This window comes from Argopecten irradians, chromosome 2 (assembly GCF_041381155.1).
Source record: "Argopecten irradians isolate NY chromosome 2, Ai_NY, whole genome shotgun sequence".
Lineage (NCBI taxonomy): Eukaryota > Metazoa > Mollusca > Bivalvia > Pectinida > Pectinidae > Argopecten > Argopecten irradians.
In genome coordinates this window covers 36124840-36146264 of record NC_091135.1, presented here as the reverse complement: position 1 = coordinate 36146264, position 21425 = coordinate 36124840, and the positions used below count along the sequence as shown (strand labels likewise).

The 21425-nt window shown below is 35.7% G+C and overlaps 2 protein-coding genes across 13 annotated transcripts in view; one reads left to right on the top strand and one right to left on the bottom strand.

Annotated features, from left to right (window-relative positions):
- The window catches only part of LOC138315337 (peroxisomal coenzyme A diphosphatase NUDT7-like), a 33742-nt gene extending 22489 nt beyond the window's left edge, over window positions 1–11253 (bottom strand). For 5 of the 7 annotated variants that reach the window (XM_069256281.1, XM_069256280.1, XM_069256291.1 and 2 more), the window contains exon 1: window positions 11096–11253. The gene's annotated coding sequence lies outside the window, so the exon portion shown is untranslated. The remainder of the gene's footprint in view (window positions 1–11095) is intronic. The other 2 variants (XM_069256279.1, XM_069256287.1) reach the window with 2 other exon arrangements.
- Window positions 3646–21425, top strand: part of LOC138315333 (nuclear factor of activated T-cells 5-like) — a 49021-nt gene continuing 31241 nt past the window's right edge. For 2 of the 6 annotated variants that reach the window (XM_069256274.1, XM_069256270.1), the window contains exons 1-3: window positions 3646–3728; window positions 13831–13938; window positions 16894–16947. In XM_069256274.1, the coding sequence (XP_069112375.1) occupies window positions 3653–3728; window positions 13831–13938; window positions 16894–16947 (238 nt within the window). In that variant the 5' untranslated portion in view covers window positions 3646–3652. Of the gene's footprint in view, window positions 3729–10786; window positions 10999–13830; window positions 13939–16893; window positions 16948–21425 lie in introns of those variants that run through there. The other 4 variants (XM_069256271.1, XM_069256272.1, XM_069256273.1 and 1 more) reach the window with 4 other exon arrangements.

The window sequence follows — 21425 nt, the reverse complement described above, 5'->3', positions numbered from 1 at the left end:
GTTGTTTTGGACTTTGTGAGATCATGTAACGAAGATATATTAGTTGTTTTGATAATTCAAATGCCGTTTTACGCTGATTTGAGCTTTTGACAATCACAATAAGTTCGTAGTTGCTTTGAACAAAGGCTGAAAATCTTTGTTGATTGTGCTAATACGACATTGGTTGTATTGGTCATAAATTGGTCGTACAAGCAAAATTTTAATTGATCAAATACTATCTTGTTCTTTTCTTTTCACAGTGTAACGTTTGATCGTACAAAAATATATGTGAACCTTTGTAGATCGTGTGAAAGAGAATCGTTGTTGTCCTTCTGATGATTGTGCAAACTCTTTGGTTGTTTGAACTTCGATAATCAACTAATGATGATAACGAATGCTACATATACCATCAAGAAACTCAATTGGTAATTGGACTAGATATGACCATTCAATATAGAGTTATCAATGGAAGATCTTATACATTTGCCACATTTAGACAATTTGGTCTTCAGTCTTCACCAGATCATTATACAACTCATGATATACGTCGCAAACAAATATTTCACACATTAGTACGTTCCGTATAAAATAAAAATCCTCCTATTATTTATTTACCTACTGTGTAAAGCGGACTGTGTGTGATGAATGCTTCCATTGTATTAGCGAAATGACAGGAAGTGGCGTTGAAAGCTTATTTTTGTTCCTCGAGTTTTTGCGTAACAATTGATGAGGTCATGTTGATCTTCCCAAATTATGATATAGGACATTGTATTACAACGTCTAATGTCAAGGACGCACGCTACCGACAGGTCATGGCACCGACGTCATCATTAGTTACCACCTGCGGCGCGAGCAGCATTCCAGTCTCAAACGCCAAACTGAACTTTTAATGAAATTAAATGTATATTGAAAACCAATCTATACATAGTAACAGAGGGTAGTTTAACCAATAAAGGCATATCAGTAATAAATCTTCAATTGTTATTCAGTTGAGATCACAGACCATTGCTCAAATCTGCTCTTTTTATCGGTTTTAAGTTCTATTCTATACAGCTCAAAAGCATGGAAGTCCTGGGGAAAATTCTGTCTTTCAGTAACAGCCACAAGGAGAATCAAGAATCAAAGTGACACTTTTTCTTTATAGCATTTTGATCAAGGCCTGGTATGGTGTGGCTTCTATTTCATGAAATGGAGAAAGTTCATTGTATGGATTTTATGTTAATGGTCGGTTGTTCTTCTTGATGTTGTTTAAGTTTCAACTTATATTAGACGTTAAAAGTTATAAAATAATGGTCAGTATTAAAGGTTAGTAATTATGTAATTTAGTTATGTACAGTAATGGTTCATTTATGGATTTTATGTTAATGGTCGGTTGTTCTTCTTGATGTTGTTAAGTTTCAACTTATATTAGACGGTTCAGTTTATGGTAAATGGTTCAGTTTATGGTAAAAGGTTAAGTTTATGGTAAATGGTTCAGTTAATGGTAAATGGTTCAGTTAATTGTAAAGGGTTCAGTTAATGGTAAATGGTTCAGTTAATGGTAAATGGTTCAGTTAATGGTAAATGGTTCAGTTTATGGTAAATGTTTCGCTTTATGGTAAACGGTTCAGATTATGGTAAATGGTTCAGTTTATGGTAAATGGTTCAGTTTATGGTAAATGTTTCAGTGTATGGTAAATGTTTCGCTTTATGGTAAACGGTTCAGATTATGGTAAATGGTTCAGTTTATGGTAAATGGTTCAGTTTATGGTAAATGTTTCAGTGTATGGTAAATGTTTCGCTTTATGGTAAACGGTTCAGATTATGGTAAATGGTTCAGTTTATGGTAAATGGTTCAGTTTATGGTAAATGTTTCAGTGTATGGTAAATGTTTCAGTTTATGGTAAATGGTTCAGTTAATGGTAAATGGTTCAGTTTATGGTAAATGGTTCAGTTTATGGTAAATGGTTCAGTTTATGGTAAATGGTTCAGTTTATGGTAAATGTTTCAGTGTATGGTAAATGTTTCAGTTTATGGTAAATGGTTCAGTGTATGGTAAATGGTTCAGTTTATGGTAAATGTTTCAGTGTATGGTAAATGTTTCAGTTTATGGTAAATGGTTCAGTTTATGGTAAATGGTTCAGTTTGTGGTAAATGTTTCAGTGTATGGTAAATGTTTCAGTGTATGGTAAATGTTTCAGTGTATGGTAAATGTTTCAGTGTATGGTAAATGTTTCAGTGTATGGTAAATGTTTCGCTTTATGGTAAATGGTAAATGTTTCAGTGTATGGTAAATGTTTCAGTGTATGGTAAATGGTTCAGTTTATGGTAAATGTTTCGCTTTATGGTAAACGGTTCAGATTATGGTAAATGGTTCAGTTTATGGTAAATGGTTCAGTTTATGGTAAATGTTTCAGTGTATGGTAAATGTTTCGCTTTATGGTAAACGGTTCAGATTATGGTAAATGGTTCAGTTTATGGTAAATGGTTCAGTTTGTGGTAAATGTTTCAGTGTATGGTAAATGTTTCAGTGTATGGTAAATGTTTCAGTGTATGGTAAATGTTTCAGTGTATGGTAAATGTTTCAGTGTATGGTAAATGTTTCAGTGTATGGTAAATGTTTCAGTGTATGGTAAATGTTTCGCTTTATGGTAAACGGTTCAATTTATGGTTACATTGAGTAATTTATAGTGAGAGTCGCGATAGAGAATATGATGTGTGAATCGTGAATTGATTAACTACTTGAACAAACAAATATTTGTTTTACATCAGTTATAATATTTAGACAAATTATTCTATACCACAAAACTTGCTCATTCGAGACATGTCCTGTTACCTGGTGTGGCATACAACATTCTATTGTGATATACCAGGTCACAGGAAATTTCCATTCCGTTCTTATTCAGACACATATACTGTAGACTCGGTATATTGAATGGTGGATAAAAATATTTTTGGCTTTGTTCGATTACCAATCACAATGGAAGGAACATTATCATTAATATTAATACACATTCCTTTTAAAACTTTATTTCCACTGGAAAAGTGGTAGCACTCATGATCTAAGTGCGCGTTCATTCGTCCGCGTTCATTCATGTATGAGCTGTATCATTCTGGTCCATAACTGGTGAAATACACCCGCGTATCACCCATGGTCCGTAACTTGTGACAAACGTGTCTTTGTATCACTGGTCATTTCATTATTACCACGCACGTGTTGCATCACCCGTCACAGCCATGGTCCGTTACTTGCGCGATAACCGTAGCTTGTGACACACATGCACGCGCTGTATCACCAAGGTCCGTGACTTGTGACAAACATGCACGTGCTGTATCAATCAGGTATGAGCCATCACTTGTGCTAAACATACACGTGCAGTAAAGCTCTGGTCCGTTTCTTATGCCAAACACTTGTGACAAACACGCACGTGCATCAACAATGGTCCATAACTTGTGACATACATGCACGTGTTTACTCGAGGCTAGTAGCTAGTGTTCAACAGTGTCGCCTACGAGTACGAAAACTTTGTGTAGAAGGAACATGATATGTGCTGTGTTGTACTGATATGCATGAATTGAGCGGAAGTAAGCAGTGTTCTATTTTAAAACATATCGAGTCATTTAAAAATCCCCAGTCACTATTGAACGTTTTTAAAGCTTCCTGTTTGCATTCTCATTACATTACAGATTACGTATGTACATGGACGGAATTAAGTATCAAGTACATTTTCAGCATGCAAATTGGTCCACGCTATCGCTGACTGTAAGAGGTACGTGTAAAATCTCATTCATGGGCTACAGGCCTTCCATCAATAATTCATCACCATCAATCAGCAGCATCATCATCACCACCACCACCACCATCAAGAGCTTCATCATCATCAACATGATCATCATCATCAGTAAGAGACAGCAGACATTTGTTGGAATGTCCTGACAAGTTCTACTCATAGTTAATTTACACAAAACTGTTAATTATGAAAGATATAATAGGTCCTCAAGACGTAGTCCCATTCCTACCACATTCTGGTGGCTATAAAACATGACGTAAAGAAGTCCATTTAGGACACAGTATAGTGTCATTACGTAGTCTCAGGAAAACGATGTATGTCCCTAAACATGATTTAATCCCTTGGGGGAGTGTGTGTCTATGTGAGACGGTTTGTGTCTGAAGTCATGCATAATCATTGTAAGACAGACAGCGTGTGTCTATAAACATTTCATAATAATTGTAAAACGGCGTGTGCCTACAGACATGACATGGTCATTATGAAACGGCGTGTGCCTACAGACATGACATGATCATTGTGAAACGGCGTGTGCCTACAGACATGACATGATCATTGTGAAACGGCGTGTGCCTACAGACATGACATGATCATTGTGAAACGGCGTGTGCCTACAGACATGGCATGATCATTGTGAAACGGCGTGTGCCTACAGACATGGTATGATCATTGTGAAACAACGTGTGCCTACAGACATGACATGATCATTGTGAAACGGCGTGTGCCTACAGACATGACATGATCATTTTGAAACGGCGCATGTCTACAGACATGACATGATCATTGTGAAACGGCGTGTGCCTACAGACATGACATGATCATTGTGAAACGGCGTGTGTCTACAGACATGACATGATCATTGTGAAACGGCGTGTGCCTACAGACATGGCATGATCATTGTGAAACGGCGTGTGCCTACAGACATGACATGATCATTGTGAAACGGCGTGTGTCTACAGACATGACATGATCATTGTGAAACGGCGTGTGCCTACAGACATGGCATGATCATTGTGAAACGGCGTGTGCCTACAGACATGACATGATCATTGTGAAACAACGTGTGCCTACAGACATGACATGATCATTGTGAAACGGCGTGTGCCTACAGACATGACATGATCATTGTGAAACGGCGTGTGCCTACAGACATGACATGATCATTGTGAAACGGCGTGTGTCTACAGACATGGCATGATCATTGTGAAACGGCGTGTGCCTACAGACATGACATGATCATTGTGAAACAACGTGTGCCTACAGACATGGCATGATCATTGTGAAACGGCGTGTGCCTACAGACATGACATGATTATTGAGAAACGGCGTGTGCCTACAGACATGACATGATCATTGTGAAACGGCGTGTGCCTACAGACATGTATGATCATTGAGAAACGGCGTGTGCCTACAGACATGGCATGATCATTGTGAAACGGCGTGTGCCTACAGACATGACATGATCATTGTGAAACGGCGTGTGCCTACAGACATGACATGATCATTGTGAAACGGCGTGTGCCTACAGACATGACATGATCATTGTGAAACGGCGTGTGCCTACAGACATGGCATGATCATTGTGAAACGGCGTGTGCCTACAGATTGTGAAACGGCGTGTGCCTACAGACATGACATGATCATTGTGAAACGGCGTGTGCCTACAGACATGGCATGATCATTGTGAAACGGCGTGTGCCTGCAGACATGGTATGATCATTGAGAAACAACGTGTGCCTACAGACATGGCATGATCATTGAGAAATGGAGTGTGTCTACAGACATGGCATGATCATTGTGAAACGGCGTGTGCCTACAAACATGACATGATCATTGTGAAACAACGTGTGTCTACAGACATGGCAAGTCATTGTGAAACAACGTGTGCCTACAGACATGACATGATCATTGTGAAACGGCGTGTGCCTACAGACATGACATGATCATTGTGAAACGGCGTGTGCCTACAGACATGACATGATCATTGTGAAACAACGTGTGCCTACAGACATGACATGATCATTGTGAAACAACGTGTGCCTACAGACATGACATGATCATGGTGAAACGGCGTGTGCCTACAGACATGATATGATCATTTTGAAACGGCGCATGTCTACAGACATGACATGATCATTGTGAAACGGCGTGTGCCTACAGACATGACATGATCATTGTGAAACGGCGTGTGCCTACAGACATGACATGATCATTGTGAAACAACGTGTGCCTACAGACATGACATGATCATTGTGAAACGGCGTGTGTCTACAGACATGACATGATCATTGTGAAACGGCGTGTGCCTACAGACATGACATGATCATTGTGAAACAACGTGTGCCTACAGACATGACATGATCATTGTGAAACGGCGTGTGTCTACAGACATGACATGATCATTGTGAAACAACGTGTGTCTACAGACATGACATGATCATTGTGAAACGGCGTGTGCCTACAGACATGACATGATCATTGTGAAACGGCGTGTGCCTACAGACATGACATGATCATTGTGAAACAACGTGTGCCTACAGACATGACATGATCATTGTGAAACGGCGTGTGCCTACAGACATGACATGATCATTGTGAAACGGCGTGTGCCTACAGACATGACATGATCATTGTGAAACGGCGTGTGCCTACAGACATGACATGATCATTGAGAAACGGCGTGTGCCTACAGACATGACATGATCATTGTGAAACGGCGTGTGCCTACAGACATGACATGATCATTGTGAAACGGCGTGTGTCTACAGACATGACATGATCATTGTGAAACGGCGTGTGCCTACAGACATGGCATAATCATTGTGAAATGGCGTGTGCCTACAGACATGACATGATCATTGTGAAACAACGTGTGTCTACAGACATGGCATGATCATTGTGAAACGGGGTGTGTCTACAGACATGGCATGATCATTGTGAAACGGGGTGTGTCTACAGACATGGCATGATCATTGTGAAACGGCGTGTGCCTACAGACATGACATGATCATTGTGAAACAACGTGTGCCTACAGACATGACATGATCATTGTGAAACGGCGTGTGTCTACAGACATGGCATGATCATTGTGAAACGGCGTGTGCCTACAGACATGACATGATCATTGTGAAACGGCGTGTGTCTACAGATATGACATGATCATTGTGAAACAACGTGCGCCTACAGACATGGCATGATCATTGTGAAACGGTGTGTGCCCTCAGACATGACATAATCATTTTGAAACGGCGTGTGCCTACAGACATGGCATGATCATTGAGAAACGGCGGCGAGTGGCGTAGAATGAACCTTTTTCAGTCTAATTTGGATGATCCCGGACATGTGTATTAGCAAAGTTTATGACATCTTGTATTATTTATCTTCGCGATATAATATCACTGGAGCTGATCTCCAGGCTGTATATTAGGACATGGAGGATCTTAAAGCATATCCGCCAACCAATTGTCTCCGTTATTGATATCTACCTGCCATTGTATCAGTAATTAAAAAGATTAGTTATTACACACAAGACAATTACATGTTGTAAACAATATCAGACACCATGCTGTTAAAAACGGAATGTTTTGTCTCTTCCTTTTGTATAAACGTAACTTGATTGTCTATGTTTTCACAATCTGTTACATCCCACCTGTATGCATTGTATACACTTTTTAATGGATTCTATGCTATTTCATTTTTAACAATAAAAATATACACTGTATCTTAAATTAAATGACAAAGACGTTTTATCCCTCTTGATATTTCACATGTTTATGTTGTCAATGAAGTATAATCTTCTAAACGAAAACAAAAATGGCAACAAAATGAACGTAAAACTGAAAAAAATCTTCTTTAAGTGGACAAAATTCGGCTGGTTTTGCTTATAAATGGTACTGAAATCATCATATGCATGTGTATATACATGTATGTATTCAACTATTGAAACGTCGCTAATATCACTTTACGCGCATTTTATATCAAGTTTACTATTGTATAAAAATATGTAATCTTCGTACGTCACGCGTGGTTGGTTTACTATTTTGCACAACACGAAAACGTGACATGTCACGTCTGTCCGTTAAAATACATGTAACCAGAAAACGACAACAAATTAAATGGTACACGTGAAAATGTGACATTTTAAGAAGTGCACAACGGTACCAGTTCTTATTTTTGACCATTCTTTCGCGGGTTTGGATGGAATCTAAAGGTCTCTGGTAATAAATAATGCGAAAAGCCGGATAAGTGTAGAAAATTAGCTACGAGAGTTCTATGTTCTTATTTACTGATGTAACTTTAATTTACTTTATTACTATCAATTGATTGTTTCTCGATGTCTCGACATTTCAGCAATGTTAATGAAACATATTTCATTTTGATCCGGAAATATAATTTTGAATGAACAGTAAAAATTTGCCACCGGGGAAAAATGGTGGGAAAAATAACAAGAGGCCCATGGGCCTTAACGGTCATCTGACTCATTGCACAAAACAACAAAGTCACAGTATAAAGTATTGGTTAACGATTAATATAAACAATACAAGGAACTCCTTAGTTGAATATGTAAGTTTCTGAAATAGGTAAATTTCATTCGTTGAATAAACTTGGTAGCCCTTCATCCATATATAGTTGTAACCCATTTACGGATTTTAAAGTCAAATTTCAGCAAAGCTTCCATTTTGGACATCCGCCATACTATCCCCATGGGTCTTAGCTCGGTCCTTTATAAAATATGATTGTCCTCACCTAAAGTTCCCCTTCAGAATCAATTAAAACCCCTATAGACCAATTTTCCTTGAGATCGGAGACTGAAACCTGAAAACAGGAAGTGGGCCAGCGGCCATCTTGGAAAACCAAAGTCTTAATGAAAATGTTTGCATGTTGTTCGGCATTAATTTAAACCCCTATAGACCAATTTTCATTGAGATTGGAGACCGAAATCTGAAAACAGGAAGTGGGCCAGCTAACATTAAGAAAATTTGCCCTTTTGGGGCCCCACACCTCAGCCCCTAGGGGTCGGACCAGACTCATATATATAAAATACGATTGTCCTTCCCCAATGATGTTTCACACCAAATATGGATGAAATCCATCCAAGGATGAAGGACAAGTAGGATTTTAAAGCTTAAATTAAGAATATTTCCCCTTTTTAGGCCCCGTCCCTCTGCCCCTAGGGGTCGGACCAGGCTCATTTATATAAAATATGATTGTCCATCCCCAATGATGTTTCACACCAAATATGGATGAAATCCATCCAAGGATGAAGGAGGAGTAGGATTTTAAAGCTAAAATTAAGAAAATTTGCCCTTTTGGGGCCCCACCCCTCAGCCCCTAGGGGTCGGACCAGGCTCATTTATGTAAAATATGATTGTCCTTCCCCAATGATGTTTCATACCAAATATGGATGAAATCCATCCAAGGATGAAGGAGGAGTAGGATTTTAAAGCTTAAATTAAGAAAATTTGCCCTTTTGGGGCCCCACCCCTCAGCCCCTAGGGGTCGGACCAGGCTCATTTATATAAAATATGATTGTCCTTCCCCAATGATGTTTCACACCAAATATGGATGAAATCCATCCAAGGATGAAGGAGGAGTAGGATTTTAAAGCTAAAATTAAGAAAATTTGCCCTTTTGGGGCCCCACCCCTCAGCCCCAAGGGGTCGGACCAGGCTCATTTATATAGAATATGATTGTCCTTCCCCAATGATGTTTCACACCAAATATGGATGTAATCCGCTCAAGGGTTAAGGAGGAGTAGGCTTTTGTATAAATAGTCTTACGCACGACGCACGGCGGACGGCGGACGGCGCACGACGACGGACGAAACACGATGACAATAGGTCATCCTGACCTTCGGTCAGAAAAATAAAAACTTGGTTTATCAAATTACGTTGTCGTGATAACATTAGGCAATTAAAATAGGTCCAATCATATACCGACTTTAAATACCTACCAATTACATTATTGGTTAATGAGTTCTATATAATCTATATTTGAGTGCGTTTCATTAATATGTACATGTACACGTCTGCTCGGTTGGATTAGGCTAACACAGCAAAGTAACCTGTAACCTGTATTAATTATTTAATAGGGGATTATGATTGTGTACTGTTCTATATGCCATTGTTCAAAGAGGTCCCCTTAAATATACGTTGTATATTATAAATTACGCTGTCTCTTCTTATTTCCACATAAAAAAACATAGAATATATATATAGTTGATAAATGATTTCATTGTGTCTAGTAAGAACATAAATTGACAATTTACAAATGTATTTTTTTTTGTTAAATATTGAAAATTAGGCCTATAGTAGTCCCAGGTTTCGATTGGTAATGGCATGGATTTGATATATAGTTTTACCGCAGATCAAGAAGGTACAATTAATGTATGCGCAATTACGTGGAATTACATGTATTACGGGGATTTCGATCTAAAGCCCTGCGTTATTAACTTATAACACTTATTATACTTGTAAGTATGAAAATAACTTGGGTCGATTTTCAGTCCTGTAGGCTGTTCAACTGTTTTTATACAATGTGTAGAGCAAATGTAGGCTACATCAATTTCATTAGACAATATAGTTTAGCTGGTCTATAAGACACATTATAATAAATATCTGTATAATATATACATGAAGCTACATTAAAAAACAGTGAATTGTCCGTGTTTAGGCCTCTAGTGTCTTATTTTTTATTTGAATTTTTAACTGGTCCGAGTCCGATTATTTAATTTGAAAGGATCATATACACATTCAGAGAGTTCTATATCTCTTATTATTTCTAGAAATCTTTTTTTGACAGTTTTATATAGAATCACTTATCGTAACCCATAATAACAATAGGTTTATTAACTGTCTCTATTTATAAAGTCCGCGTATATTTTGTGTATTGTAACTTTAGCATCAAAAGTTATGAATAGATAAAACGACCTTCACCGTTCATTAAGGAGTCTGGTCGTTGATTGGTCAGTATCTGGGCCAAGTGCGTAATGACATGCTAGCAAGGGACCAATCAAAATGGAGGACTGGGCCATATCCCACAAAGAATGGTTAATGTATTCAGAAGCTAGTACGGGTTGTTCGGAAATGGGATTGAGGCCACTGTTGACAAGTAAAAGAACATTCGCCACCCCCTGTCAGCCATGGTATTTACAAATTGAATCGAAAACATCATTAAGTTATGCCATCTGAGTCACATCAAGAAACTGTCTTACGAGAAACAAGAGAAAAAGTGTTAAAATTCATAAAACAAGGTACGTACAGAATACTAAAAACCAATATGGCGCCCATTTAGCTGTATTCGTGTTTTGGCAGCTCGCCATAGCATTGGCGAATTTTAGTTTAACCTACCTGTCTGCAGGAACGAAACTGGCTCTGTGAATTAGTGTGTGCTTGTTATTTTTGCCAATAATGATGCAGTGACGGCGGTCGGGGCACAGTTCATCCCGGGTATCGAAATCACGCGGTCACCGTTATTTCATGTGACTTGGACGATGTGACCCAGACAGACGGTACCGTAGTCTTTCTAGTAAACAAACCACCTCGGGCATTGTTTACATTTTGTTTGAACGACTTTCTTAGTCCGAGTACAAAGCTAGAGTTAACTTAAGTTAAGCATGTAAACAATATTAAACATTCATTAATTAAGTTTGACATTTTTTTTTTCATTTTAGAAGATATTTTGATACAAAACAAAGTTAGAATATTGTAGCTAACATGGGTTAGTCTAATATTTCGACAGTTTAGCTTTGGCTTTTTTAGTATAATTGATTAAGTTTTATTTTATCTTAGTGACTAGATGAAAAGATAGAGACATCAATTAATTGTTTCTCTATTCTATAAAAGGGGTAAAATCCAGCTCGGAGTTGGATGTGATATGAGCATATGTCTCCATCTCCCAAGACAATCAGGTGTTATAATCACCTGTGACGTCATAATTAATTACCTGTGGTGTCATAATTACATGTGAGGTGTCATTAGTTCCTGAGGTTATCATAATTACCTGAGGTCATCAACTCATCATATTACTTGTGAAGTTAGAAATTGGAATAACAATTTATTGGATTTGATCCAGGCAACAGAAAAAAAAAAATGAAAATTCTCATTAAGCTGCAGTAGTATATCATACTCATATATTTGTCATTTGTTATGAAGTATATCGGAATTATCCTCCGCCATCTTGAAACATAACAATGATTATTGTATTATGTATTTGTAAAACCTATATGCTGTATTCACTATTGCATTTGGAAAATTAAAAAACTTGAAAACTTGGAAATTTATAATAACTTGTGACATCATGAATTAATTACCCATGAACATCATAATTACTTGTGACATCATAATTACTTGTGATGTCATAATAATTTGTGACCCGCATCGAGATGCGGGTGCCCTATAGTAATCAGATTGTCCGTCCGTCTGTCTGTCTGTCCGTCCGTCCGTCTGTCCGTTTTTTTTCTTTTGCACATTAATGATGGAAGGGAGTGGAGTATTTTCCCCATATTTTACATGATGATTCCCCATCCATCCTAGATCTGCTTGGTAATTTTTCAGGCTGAAATTAAATTAAAAAATCGGCCATCTTGGATTTTAACATTTAAAAAAATCACAATGTTGTTGCTCTTAACTGATAAACATTTTGTTATAACATTATGATGCAAAGTTGTTCAGAATTAAACAAGGAGTTGACTGTCCAAAGGTAAGGTCATGGGCCAAGGTTACTAAGTCAAAGGTCAAGGTCAAATTTATTTGAGTTAATTGTATGCTCTTAATGTAATGTTAGCTTGGAATCAAGATTCAAGTTAAATACTTGGAAGACTTTTTCCAAAGAATTATAATAATGTACCATCATCGGTTTCCCAATTAATGTTGACATTAATTATTTATTAGCAACATATAGCTAACAGGGAAGAATTCGTTGTCAAAATAACTTCACTAACTCACATACTTTTCCACTTAAGCACGTCAGACACATAATGTCAAAAATAACTGTGGACATAATTTTCTGTTGATGTCACAGAATATTACACATGTGTCTTATAATATTTATGACATGCATATGGCTGAAAGGGTCAGTTTAATATGTGGGCAAATGTGCATTGTTTTATATTCATTTTATAAAATTTCATTTTATTTATTCACAGAATAAAATCTGATAACTATATAAAGCAGAAAAAGATGGATTTTACAGTACCATCAATAATTAGATGTGGATTGATTTCAATGAATCAGATTTCTAAAATAAAATTAATAAAACAATATTCCAAATGTAATTGTAAGCAAATCAATGTAAGATTCATGCATACATGCCTTTAAGATCGAAACAAAACTGTGAGTGTTCTCTTGAAAGTAATGATCATGACTGAACTACGTACATGTTGAGCTTGATAATCATAAATTTTATGCAAGCACACAATTACTTGGCTAGGCTAACTAAATGTAACAACTGAGATGTATTGCCAGGACATGCTGCTCTATACAGCTCTGTACATTTATAAGCATATAAAACTTGAAGCCAACAAAATAGGTCATTAGTGGGTGGATTAAGAAATAACTTGAAAAAATGGTTAATTTAAACCTAGACGACACACAATTCATTTCCAGAATTTCTGCATGATTTAAAGACCAATTAAATGTTAGTGTGGTCTTTGAATTGTAAAATTCTTCATTTTAATTTTTTCTCCATTCTAACCTTAATTCATTTTTCATCAAATGAGGAAAATATACTACACTACGTTGTCTTTAAATGATGTTCTGCTTGCAAGTAAGGTACAGATTTAGCCACGGTATCAAATTATATACACTGCCCTCAAAAAGCTCATATGTTAAAATTGACTGGCAATTTATCTCTTAGAAAACTCTTGAAAAAATAATTAATGGGTTAGAGAAGATAAATACTTTGAGAAATAATTTATATGCTGATGTCTGTATTAAAAAAGTTTACATATTTCTGTACTTTAAGTATATTTGTAAAACTGCATGTTTAACAGAACTTTTGGAGGATAAGTGTATATAATGAAACACTTAAAAAGTTATGTATGAATGTAAGTTTATATAAAGCCGATTACAATCTGTTATGACAGGTGGAATCAACATGGAATCGGGAATGAGTCATGATTTGCTGAAGATGATAAACCAGTATGATTCTAACAACGGTACTGTACAGCCTGCCTCCAGTCTTAACAATGGAGGTTTGTAGCTTCAAATAAATATGATTAAGTCACTAATTTAGTTAGTTGATTATATATATAATAAGTACTGAGTCGGGATAGCTAAAAGACTGCACTGACTGAGATATCTTTGACCTATAAGCTTAGAATCAGGAATGAACCTGTTGCTGCCCCTTAACTTGATCCAAAGGGGTGGCTTGTAATAATCATCTTTCTTCAATAAGACATATATACTTTCCTTTGGTTTGTCACTCAGTTGGGTCTCTCTAAGTTAAGGCATCTTCTTCTTTGTTAGGAATTAAAGAATCTGTCATTTAATTGGTTTGTGCAGTGGAATGACATTGTGGCCAAAATACCAGAGGTCAAAGTGTTAGTCCATATGGGTTAAAGATTGAAGAGTTAGCTTGGTTCAAATATAAGTTATAACAAAAGGCCTCTTTGTCCTGAGAAATTTCTTCTATCTTGTATTTTCTATTTTTCTATACCGTGAGTTACTTTAAGACATACGTTAATATGTGACATAATCAGTAATTGTCAGTTCACCAACTGGCATAAAAATCTTTTAAGAATAAACGACTGAATTGAATGTTTAACACGACTAGTGCACCTGCATGCAAAATCACTGTATTTTCCAAATGAAAAAGGGATGAGGCCTCAGTGCAAGGTTAGAAAATCACTGACCCTTTCCCCACCTGCTTATTCACTAGATATATAGTCTCAAGTGTTGGCAGTGGAGTATATATTTACTGGTAGATGATCTACTGTATATAAGAATGCATCAGTTAGAATATTGGCACACACAAACTCCTCTAATGGTCTCGGCCATACACAAACTCCAGATCAGCTTTGTATGGTTTTCAGATGAAAGATAATGAGGGCACTTAACTGTATCTGTTGAATGTCTAATGTTCAAATACAGTTGGATCATGGCTGATTTTGAAAGAACAAAAAAGATATGCTAAGAATTTGTAAGATATTGAATTTTAAAAAAAATGGTCACATACAATGAAATATTAAATGTGATTGTAAGTTATGTCCGATATTTATTGTTCTCTCTTCTAGCAATTGAAAAATATAGGTGTTTAATGCTAATTCATCAAAATATCTGAAAGGAATTAAATTAATTTTATGTATGTGTGCATGTGTGAAGGTTCATGTAATGTACATGACATTATAACCTCCAGTTCTTTTTCACTCGATCCTCCTTTTTCTCAAAGTCCTAATTAATGATATAAATTGCCCTGATTTGGAGGTCATTAACAAGTTCCAAGTTTTACTCTGAATTGTTGAGCATTAAACTAAGTGTAATGTATGATCAGATGCACCAAGTAGAAGTTTGTGTGAAAGCTCTTCAGTTCTGCGATACATGTATATTAGTATTAGACATGTGTGAAGTGAGATAAAAATTCAGCTTGAGCTATGGTTTCCATCAAGTTTGGTGAAACAAATATCCCATTAACCCTGAGGTCACTTGAGTAAGGATGGCCTAATCTCTAATACCTATGTACAATATCTTTACATATAAATGCACACTGTAGTCCAGTATGTAATTAAGGGTATTTTACTTATTAATGTGCTGTGCGTGTATGTCCTTGATCAGTCTAGATCTAATTAACAGACTTTGATACACAATATATCATTTTCTGCTATAGTTCAAAGTCAATCAGATTTATTGCTAGCAGTTTCTACTTTCAATAATTAACAACTTATTTGATGTAAGTAATGCATTACATGCATTGCATTTTCACACAGAAGGTACCACACATGCTATAGATTTATGAAAGTACAAGGTTTTCATTCTTTAGTATACCATATTTGACCCAATAAGCCCCCCTGTCCTCCTTTTGGATCCTCAATTTCACATAAAGATTTAAATACAGGCTTAAACTATTAAATACAGATACTAGACTTAAACTACGTAAAAAGCTATTAGATACAGATACTAGACTTAAACTACGTAAAAAGCTATTAAATACAGATATTAGACTTAAACTATGTAAAATATGCAAGCTTTTAATTCTCTATTTGTTTTCTTTTGCAAATTAAGTAATGACTTATAATTACTCTATGCAATAATTTTGTGAAAGGTTTATATAGCCCTAAAGCATCTCTTCATCTTTAAAATTTTTTATGTGCCCTGGACACTGATTTGTTCAGATACGGTATATACTGCACACAGATTTACTTTACGAATTTATTGATGTTTATAAGCAATCTCAGTGTGTTGGACAAGGGACAACAACAATAGTAGAAATGTACTACAATTGTATACATTTTCAGATAAATCAACATTGTTGTAGAATATATATTAATACAATGTACATGCCAATATCAGACATATGCATTTAGTTGAACAGGATGCAAAAGTTGAGGAAGAAATATTGAACTGAAAATTCTTCCCCTTAGGGCGAGATAAATAGAATCTTTGGCTTCCTTGTAAATGAGATAAACCAGGATATCTATCATTAGGAGATCCATATACCCGTACCTTAATTTTGTAAAACAAAATTACTATAATTCAGCCATACTTTACATTTCTTGTGGTGTATATCATTATACATTTACCAGGTGTCATAGTCATGATATGATGTTATTTTACACATCATTTTACACGTCATTTTGTTGGGAATATGTAAATCTAGTGTCTCTTGTCTTTACCTATGTTGATCATGAAATATGATAAATGGCTCTGGCTGTGACTGACGAATCATTAGAAAACAACCCTAACTGCCAGTACCTACGGTACTACCAATAGTGTTGTAAAATGGATATTTGAAATTTGGTGTTGAAGTCCAGTACCTTAATTCAAATATCCGTTATCCATCTGAAGTCAAACAACCTATCCCTGGTATAATTTATATGAAGGCCCAGTAGTACTTTCAGTACTTTGATTGTAAGCCTGTTTGTATGGTGTATGTGTGTTAAGTCTATTATAGGATTAATTATATATAATTAGTCATGGTTCTGTCTCCCCAGATCACTGTAGCAGCAATCTACCAGTGGAAGCCCAACATAACACCATCAATACAGGTATGTACATAAATACTCCAACCACCACCTTCCTTCGAGTTCCCCCCCTAACACCCCCAAACCCACCCCACCTCACATTTTACCCAATACACCCTACCGCTAAATATATTCCTTTCACTGCACTACTTTGATTTCACTTACGATTTACAAGAAAAAAAAAACATCCTGTAATGTCCAGACCCTGTATCCAGAAGACACCCTCAAGCAATCACAAACCAACCATCTGAACAGAACTCTTCTAATACATTCACTCCTGAAAACACATTTGAACTCTTTAAATTCAAACGCTAAAATAATAGAAGGACTTGATCATTATGGATCACCATGCTGGGGTCAAGTAGTTAAGGTAGCTCCATACTTTTAAGAAAACCCATGTCATTTTTTTCTATTAGGTCCTATTTCTTGCATTTTTCATGCAGATTTCAAATCTGTAAAGAAAAACGGTGTTCTCGAACTACTTTATGAGATATATGAAATATTACCATCCGTGCAAATTTGCTGGCCAAAAATAGAAATATTCATAAAATTAAGTTTTCAGTAATATTAGGGTGAATGTAGTCTCAATCCTGTTGATTGTTTGTCCAAAATTTTTAACGATAGAACAATATACAAAGCAATTGTATTTTTGTAATTGTATTTTTACAATTGTTAACTAATTTTCTCTATTTCCTAAGACTGTTTCTATATGTAAATATCGTGTTTTGCCGTATTTTCACCCCTAAAATTGCTTTTATTTGATTTATGTAATGATTTAACATAGACAATTTTCACCTAATAAAAAAAATTCCCAAGTGGAATGTCGGAGCTTATTGAAAGCCATTCTGGAAATTCAAAACAACCACTGCAGTTTCTGGTTTAGCATCATATGAATTGTCGCAGTTTTCAAAAGTATGGAACTACCTTAAGATCTACCCTCTCTGTAATGTGCCATATATCCCCCCCTCTAACATACACACAATATTTTCTGGCACCCTCACCCCCCTTCCCCACATACACACAATATTCCGACCCCTCTCTCAGAGATATTGACCTGCACTATTCTCATTTCTCTTGTGATTCCAATGAAACCATCCATCTTATAATGTACAAACCCTCTATCCAGAAGACCCAGAATATCTAAACCAAACCATTTAATTACAACAACGCCATCTAAACACAACTCATTTAACACAATATTACCCCCCTTCCATACACAAAATATCCCAACCCCTTACAATAGTACAGCTGTATTATACACATGACCAGCTGTAACACACACATATAGCTAGTGATTTTTAGTCCATTAGTATGTATGCTGGAATGTACATTAATATGGTATAAAAAGACACCTTTGCCATACAAGCTCATTAACATTCCTGGTCAGGTGTCGGTGTACAGATGTAAGATGTTGTTGATATAATTAAAAAAAAAAATCTTGTGGTACATGCTCTGTTGTTTGTATGTGGAAATTAAATGTTTCTTTGACTGTTTAATGTCCTTTAAAGTATGAGTTTAATGCGCATTAAGGCATACATATCCTTCACTGATCAATCGGTGAAGTCACATACTTAATGTAACTTGAAACTAAACATCTCCTTATGGTATGATCAGGTCAGGAGGGTTACTGGTAATATAATAAACCATCTGATCGTCCCATGGCTAGCTATATATACACCGTATTCAATCCAATAAGTGCCCAGGGCGTTTAAAAAATTGAAAAAAATAAAAAGGTTCTGATAAGACGAAATTATTGCAAATCTAGACAGCTTTGTGTAGTTTTGGTCTTTATTTATGTGTGGACAATTGAAATTGAGGCCTCAAAAAGGGGGACGGCGCTTATTTGGTGGAATACGGTAATGTTTATACGCAGGAGTGGAGCTTGATTTAAATATATTTTGTTTGATATATTATACAGTGGGATTGGGCACAAGATTTCCAACTTAAATGAAGCCCTCTCTAACTTCTCATGTTTATAGATTTTAACGCCATATTTTTCATAGAAAACAAAATTTATAACATAACCAGGAACACAAAATGGCATATATATACATTTAGAGACATTAAGGATATTATCCCTGGAATGGCAATTAACATCTCTACGGGTCAGGACAGTGATATAAGTGTAATGATTAGATTGATTACCGTAAATGTGGAAAAATTCAAACATTGAATCGAAAAATTCAAACAATGAATCAACGTATCTTGTAATGTACAAATACTTGTCAAAGCTAAATGATGTATATTCAATCATGATTTTAGTACATTAATTATAAGGAGCTGGCCATACAAATTTAGATTGTCATGTTAAACATTAAGTCTTTTATTATAAACATTTTTCATGTAGATTTACAATATACAAAATTGCATAAAGAAATTCATATGACTCATTTATTAAGATGCTCCACCGCCGACAGAGCATAAATGATATTCTTCATTTGAACAATAATTGGTGTTTAATCGTGTATATATATGCCTAATTGAAACAAAAAATAATATGTAATAATTTATATTGCCATTGGTCATGTGCAATCAGTACTTCATTCCATATAGGATATAGTGCCACAGAATTTTTTCGGGATGCAATTAATTATTTTTCATAGTTTTAACTTGAATCAAAATTAGAAGCTCAAACTTTTTAACGGTGGTAATGGTGTAAAGTATGTAACTTTTGTAACTGGAGAAAAATACTAAATCGTCTCCTCCTGTTTTTGATATTGAAAATATACCATTTGTACGCGGTGGAGCATCTTTAAAAAGGCTATTTAATTTCATTTCTTTTCATTTAATTTATGTATAGATCTTCTGTATTTTCATAACCTTATTTAAGATACAGTGTAAAATGTTTGCTTAATAAATGAGAAAAGTAAAAATTGACACTGAATTGCGATTTTCATTTTGTAAACATGCCATAGAAAAGAGATCTAGAGCTAATTTAGAGTGATTTTAAGGCTATTTTTACATTCAACAGATCAGAATTAAGATAAGTGTTTATGGTTCGTGTACATGTGCTTTTGTGTTTATACGTTTTATGCACGATAACTCTGAAATGTTCCCATCAAATTTTGTTTTTTTCTAGAACCATTAAAAATGTATTGAAAAGGAATTTTATGGAATTAACATAGGAAATGTGAATTAAGTTGATTTACATTTAAAGACTGTTATGAAATTAGATAATACATATATACACTAGCTTGTGCTTTAGGTATAAGCTTGGCCTTACCTGTTTATGTATGATATTGCCAAAAATTAAAGCAGAGCTACAATACAAACTCTTAAACATTATGTCACTGTAAAATTGATAATAGCATACTCAACAATATAAATTATGGGACTATAGTGCTCTGAAGGAGTGATACCTTGTCGTTTTTGGCTAGGCATAATACCATCAGGCATATAGAATCAAATCTGTCTATAAAGACCACACAAGGGACAGAGAAAATTATCTTACAGGCAGGTAGAATTGAAATTGATCATTTTGGACCGTAGAAAAATGGTCTACTTATGGAGGTGGTCGCTAAAGCTTAAGTTTTACTGTATTAGTGAAATGTCTCAACTTCCTAATTGTAAGGTTAAGACAGTTTTCGTTAATGTACATGTGAATTGTGCAATGTGTGATTAACAAAATAGAATGATCTGGTACATCTAGGTACATATAAACTGTAGTATAAAAGTTCTTTCAAGTGCTGGTCCGGAAGTGGCCAACCTGTACGTTTGTACAATGTTCCCACAGTTATTGATATTTTTGTTTTGTATGTTGATACAGAAATGACAGCCGGCTAGACAATAAAACAAAAGTACAACAGGTTACGAGGTACACAAATGTAATACATGTAAATGGACAAAAACATTCACTTTGCTTTATGCACATAATATAATGCATATTCAACACCTAAGCAAATTTACATTCAGAACTTGATGTCATTTTGGGGAGAAAATTTCTGATGAGTTTATGAAGGTTTCAGAAGTACGCCTTCTTTTAGGAGACATATACCATATTTGACCCAATAAAAAATATGAAGGAGAGCTTGAGAGGACTGAATAAGGACTAACCTTTCAGAAAATCATTGCAGGAAGTAAGCTGTAAATTAATTTTCAAAAGATTACAAATAGAGAAATTTATATGTTTTACAAAGTTTTAATCTGCATTTAATTTGAGGTAAGTGAAAGTGTCTTAAATGTACAGATCTTTACATATACACATCTTTGTGTGCATATTAATATGCCTAAATGTGCAGCTGTCTGCCTGTAGACATTGATCCCAACTGATAATATTGCAGCCTATACAAATCAAGTATACAGGTGTAGCTATCCAGTAGAAACCATTTAAGGGCTGTGTAGGCCAAGTGGTGAAGGTGTGTGACGTTTTCCCTCTAGTCTTTCACTGCTGGAGTTTGAAACCCATATGTGAGCAGTAGTGAAAAGGCAATGATTCAATCGTGCATGGGTCAGTGATTTTTCGTTGTGTACTCTGGCATTTTGTCACTTCTAAAACCTGACAT